General features: G+C 35.2%; 1 protein-coding gene across 4 annotated transcripts in view; it reads left to right on the plus strand.

The window, feature by feature from the left end:
• Nucleotides 1-4,224, plus strand: part of UNC13C (unc-13 homolog C) — a 144,074-nt gene extending 139,850 nt beyond the window's left edge. For all 4 annotated transcript variants that reach the window (XM_032700018.1, XM_032700021.1, XM_032700019.1 and 1 more), the window contains 3 exons: nt 880-972; nt 1,715-1,874; nt 2,822-4,224. In XM_032700018.1, coding sequence (XP_032555909.1) covers nt 880-972; nt 1,715-1,874; nt 2,822-3,107 — 539 coding nt within the window. In that variant the 3' untranslated portion in view covers nt 3,108-4,224. The remainder of the gene's footprint in view (nt 1-879; nt 973-1,714; nt 1,875-2,821) is intronic.
• Nucleotides 4,225-6,000: the final 1,776 nt, after the last annotated feature.

The following is a 6,000-nucleotide window of genomic DNA, read 5'->3' on the forward strand; positions in this document are numbered from 1 at the left end:
CCCTTTCCTTAATTCCTGTATGAACTGCTGGAAAACTTCTAAAGGTATGTTTGATTCTCCTCACATATAGATAGATGGAGAGCCAGTGGTTAAGGAATTTCTGTATAAATAGAAGGCAGACAGAGTCATTCCTCTGCTACCCACAGAAATAGTAGCCTTATAAAGGGGCAGTAATTTGCTTTAGTCTGTGGTTCACAAAGATTACACTGGGGCACAAGTGCAGCTCACTGAATTCAGCACTGAGAGTCATCCAAGCAAAGAACAAGTAAACACATCCAATTTTGTTTATGTTGTACTGTTCTAATCTGACTTTTCAATACATACTGAGAATCCTTTTAAAGAATCTTTCTGTGCAAGTTGACTTAGAACCTCTGTTGGTGGTCAAAAGGAAAAATTTTAAAAATTAAAGTTTCTGGCTCCTCTGCCATCCCTTCAACCTTCCCCTTTTTTTCTTTAAGCCTCTCTCTCTGTGCTACTGCAGAACTTTAATACCTTGCTGAGACATAACCCCCAGAAAAGGATTAATCAATAACAACACAGAAGTAACTTTCCAAATGCATACTATCAATAAGATTTTTGGGGTGCACATGGAAACAAAGTTTGACAAAACTTTTGCATTTCAAGACACAAACACATCTGATGACAACAAAAATGGAAAGTTCCGGATGAACAGGATATTTTATTTTAGAGGCACTTTACACAAACATTTGCAATTGCCACGTACTTTTGTGGCAAAATCACTTATGAATCTGTAACTGATTCACACCTAAATGTAAAACACATGTCAGAAATTTCTAAGTGGTTTTGGTAGAAAATGCCACTCAACTTCCACTATTTCTCTTGAAGTCAGATGTGCTAACCTATTAATTATTGTTTCAGCTCAAACTGCTAATAATTCCGTGGGTGAGATATCTATACAAGTGGATGTCTCCACACATCCTGGAACTGGGGAGCATAAAGTCACTGTAAAAGGTAAGTTTCCAGCATCTACCTTTAAAAAGAAAACAAGAACAAAGAGCAAACTCCCCAAGCACTACACCCTAAATAAAACATAACAATAATAAAATAACAAATGTTAAGTATTACAGTACTTGTGAAGCTGTGAGTGTGCTTCAGGTGATTGGGAATGTACTTTTTCCTTTCTCAACATCAGCAGAAGTCCAGATTATGCAATTAAGTACTGTCTGTTCTTCTCTGTATAGACCATTAAAATGTAAGTTATAAAACTGGAACTATAAAGTAAAATGCATCAAAATATCCTCTGTATTGCTTGCATATCACTTAACTCTCTAAAATCTGCAGCAAAGCTGGGTGGTGAATGACTGCACTAAGTATCAAGAATTTGCCTTTTTAACAAAATGTCTTTGTTCTGCACAACCTGAGTTTCAGAGAGAAACCCAGTATCACTGAGATTAGTATAAGCTGATTTTTTAATTACAGTGAAGGTAGCAGGCAAAAAAAAAAATAAAAAGCTGTAAATGTAAAGGATTTGTAAAACATACGTTTATGTTTGATACTGTTGAGCCCAAAAGTAGTCAGATGTCTTTACTTGGCAGCAAACAGGCAAAGCTCCTCCTGGGCTTGCCAGGTATTGGTATGCTGTAGGAAAGCTCTCAGGTCACCTTTTGTTGGCTATACAAAGTCATGCAGGGTAATTAATTGGAACTCCTCCAGTGGAATTTTATTTAACTTTGTTTCTTTTATTTCTGTATAGTTGTGGCAATTAATAATCTAAACTGGCAAACAACAGCCATGTTCCGGCCGTTTGTGGAGGTTTGCATGTTAGGTCCTAAACTAAGTGACAAGAAAAGAAAACATGGAACCAAGACGAAGAGCAACACCTGGTCACCAAAATACAATGAAACTTTTCAATTGTAAGTCTCTTTTGTCTGCTAATTGCATATTTTGTGCAAATTTTTGCCGTTAAATCAGTAAGAGCATAAAAACCCCATCCTAAGGCTGCTATACACATCAAAATCCATAGATATAGACACCATTTCAAAATTATTTACTAATTTGTATCTTAGTTTTATATGAAGATGAATGGAGCCACTAAGCTCTCAGTCTTGAAAAAGCTGGTTAAAATGTATAATTCATTTCCCTATAGAGGAATAACTGGTCTTATACTTCAGAATCCATTGGCCTCAGTAGTTATTTGGACTGAAGCATTGATTATTACTGCTACATATCTGGAACCTTATGACTGTAGAGCTATCTAAATATGTAAAGGGTTGCACATTGTTACCAGCACTGTTTATCTAATGCTGTTATAATTTAATCCTTAAAACTGTTAGAAACTTTCACCTAACCTGGAGTTTTAAATTTAGGACTTCTCACAGCACTTCTCAATGTTTACTCCTCCTCCTCTTTTATAAGTGAAACCAATTTATTTTCATCCTCTTATCCTTCAGCCCTGACTGGGAACGAGTTCAGTCACCGTGTCTGACCACAAAGCTACTTTTGATGTTTGTTGCCAGTGATTTTCTTTATATTTTTAAAAGTTGAGGTGCTGACAGTTGTAGAACTAGTTGAATATTTTATGTGCTTTCTAGGGAAAGGTAACTGCCTATTTCAGACATTGAACAAATTCTCTGTTCCTGTTCAGATCAGTGGGAACAGAAGCTACATCACCAGTAGCATCTGAAAAGTTAACTCTGTGGGAAGTGTAAAACTAAATGATATTTGTTGCAACAAAATGGAACTACAAAATTAAACTACCACCATCACTTTCATTTTTCCAAGATTTCTACAGTGAATTCATCCCTTGGGGAAAAGTAAACTGAACTCCTTGTTCTAAATTCACATTTTTTCATCCACACAGCACGCTGAGTAATGAAGATAAGCCAGGAGCCTACGAACTTCACCTCTCAGTGAAAGATTACTGCTTTGCTCGGGAAGACCGAATCATCGGGATGACAGTCATTCAGCTGCAAAACATCGCCGAGAAAGGAAGCTGTGCCTCCTGGTACCCCCTGCTGAGAAACATCTCTGTAGACGAGACTGGGCTCACCATCCTTAGAATACTTTCTCAGAGGAACAATGACGAAGTTGCTAAAGAGTTTGTAAGACTTAAAACAGAAACAAGATCTGCTGAAGAAACGGCCTAAAATCCCCCAGTAATGCAAGATTGTCACCGCCAGAACATAGATACAATGCTGTTGTCTGAATAGTGCATGCATGTGCAAATCTGTGGGAATGTTTAACTAACTATGTTTTCAGTGTTTGCCAGTACTTATGTACTATATTTGCAAGGTATGTCAAGGAGCTGTATATCTTTTATACATATTTTGGTCTTTGGTAAAGTAATTGTTCCAATGAAGTGCCAAAACTAAGAGTAAATGTTTCATCATATCTTTTGAAATGTTGATTTCACCTCATCACAATTCCTTTATTTTTTAACATTTATTAATAAATAATTAGCTTTTTTAATTGATTAATAGATTGTCTCTGTTAAATTACTGTGTTGCTTATTCTAAATTAAGTTACCTCCTTTACCATTATTTTAAAAATGAGGTACCTAGTTTTCTTCAAACTGTCATTTTATGCAAGCCTCATTTTAGGTGTCTTACTGATAACTTTTTCTATCATTACTACAGATGCAGTTACTTATAGAAAGTGTTTGTAATTTTATAATTACCAATATAAAGTAATGATTTTTGCATAAAAACTGAAAAAGGATGGAAATATTTTATGCTAATCTCTTTTCCAACCTTTCATAAATATCACTGTGAAGAAATGCTGTTTAAGCAGGTCCTCAAGAAGCTGTGCTTACCAGAGTTTGTTACTGATGTTTGATATCTTGAGATAACTTTGTTCTTCAAAACTGCCATGGTAATATCATATTTGTATTAAAAGAGTAAGTCAGTATCTGTAGAACAGACTGCTGTACAGTACAGTATATGTGCTTTTAAAAAGTCATTTTTTAAATGATATGGTACTGTACAAGGGTTGGTAGTTTGGGATATGTAATGTTGGTTTGTGATTTGTTTCTAGAAATTGTTTATGAAAAGAAAAGATGCTGTGAGCATTTTCACTCAGAGTTATAACGTTGCTTTACATACTTAGCTGTAACATCAGTTAAGTGCTTTATTTCTTTAATTTTTTTTTTAGAAATGTTCAACAGTTTGTACTTATGCAACATTACTATGTATTGCACTAAAGCAAACTCTGTGTCCTGTAAATATATTTAGTGAGGAATTGTAAAATAAAGTATGCAGAAACTGCTATCTAGTTTTGTCATTTGATATTATTTATGTAACTATTGGGTTTATCTGCATGTGAAGCCCATGCAGTGGGCTTACTATATAACTTTATAATATATTAAAGTAAGATTTGCACTGTCTAACATCTGACTGTTTTATAAGTGTAAGATTTGACATCTCAATGTCCTAAAAAATAAAATAAATTAGGTATACATATATATATATAATATAATGTTGTGCAATAATACACATAATGTTCTGCGATGATACACATTTGTCATTGCTTTTGGTCACAAGTGGTTCTAGTTACACAGGTTGAGGTTTTCAGCTTTGCTTAGGGAAGAAATAACTAAGAGGAAGGGAGGACATGCAGCTGGAATGTTGATGCCAGCCTTCTAAAAATGACTCCACACAGGCAAACCAGATTCTTTCCAGGAGACCCTTTTGGGAGATTTAGATGAGATTTTAAGGATGTCTTTCAATACCCTCAATCCTCTTGCTTGAATAATAAAAAGTAGATTTGTCATAAGTATATTTAGACATTTAGAGAAAACATGCACAGCCTTTAGAGAGTTAACAGTCCACTAAGATCATATCAGAGTGGGCTGGACCCAAGTTATTTTGTTAGTGCATATCCTGCTGATAGGCATTGCAGAACATGGCAGAGGGACATCTTGGTGGGGACATTTTTAAAGTCACAACTTAACGAAACCACTTTTCCATGTGAAAAGTTAGGCTGATAATTAAACATCTTAAAATGTAAGCATCAATGTAGACATTAAGTGACTTCTTAAACGATTCAGGCTTTGTAACTTTAGTAGTATCAGGTGTGGCACCAGTAACTTCAAACAAATTAAAGAGGATTTCATCTGAGTATAATACTGCCCTCCTCAGAAATTTCCACTCGTATGTGTCAGTCAGTCACAGCACCTCCTAACTATATTTCTGCAAGGTGTGGCCCAAAGTGTCAACAGTAGATGACATTTAAAACACAGAATCTATTAACAGTTAACAAAAATTAATGTAAGAAGATATCAGCAGACTCATTTTCAAATAAAAAAGAGAGATAATGAAGAGATGAGGTGGTTCCTGCTACATAGCATTGTTGTGGATAAAATGAGAAGAGAATTCCACAATTTTTCATTTGAGGCTCTGTGAATTCAGAAAGGTTGGAGTAAACAGCTGCTGGGGTTTTTTCCCCAAAGCACTTTCTTCATATTTTTCTGAAGCTGTTTATTCTACCATAAAATGGCACACATTTTGGTGTATAATGTAATCACCACCCACTTAACTGTTTATCCCTGAGATTCACCTATAAAGGAATAATGACTGAATTAGTGAAGGAGGTCAGTTACTGCTCTTAGTGGGCTCTTAGCTGCACACACTAGAAGTAATCAGGCAAGCTGATAAAGCCAACCCTTATAATCTACACCTTTACACAGTGCACTTTAATGTTTCACTGCTTTTAACAGAGAGATATTTACTTGCTATATCAAAATTTGTCAAGTGGAAGATAAGAGGAAAGGATGTTAACTCTAGACCACAGGACTGTTTTCAACATTGTTATGAATCAAAATACAAGTCTATGCAATTCTGTAGCACAAGCAGATGGAACTCACGCATTTCATGTAATCAAAATGCTTGATAAGGAAGAGTTTTCAGTGCTCTTTTAAAAGCTGTTATAATCTCTTCTAGGGAAATAAATATTCCATTAAAAAAAAAAGATATTTTCAATCTGTGAGAAAATTATCTTAATTCAACTGAGCTAAACTTGGTCAACTGACAGATGGTTCTGCAG

Source organism: Chiroxiphia lanceolata, chromosome 12, assembly GCF_009829145.1.
Source record: "Chiroxiphia lanceolata isolate bChiLan1 chromosome 12, bChiLan1.pri, whole genome shotgun sequence".
Classification (NCBI taxonomy): domain Eukaryota; kingdom Metazoa; phylum Chordata; class Aves; order Passeriformes; family Pipridae; genus Chiroxiphia; species Chiroxiphia lanceolata.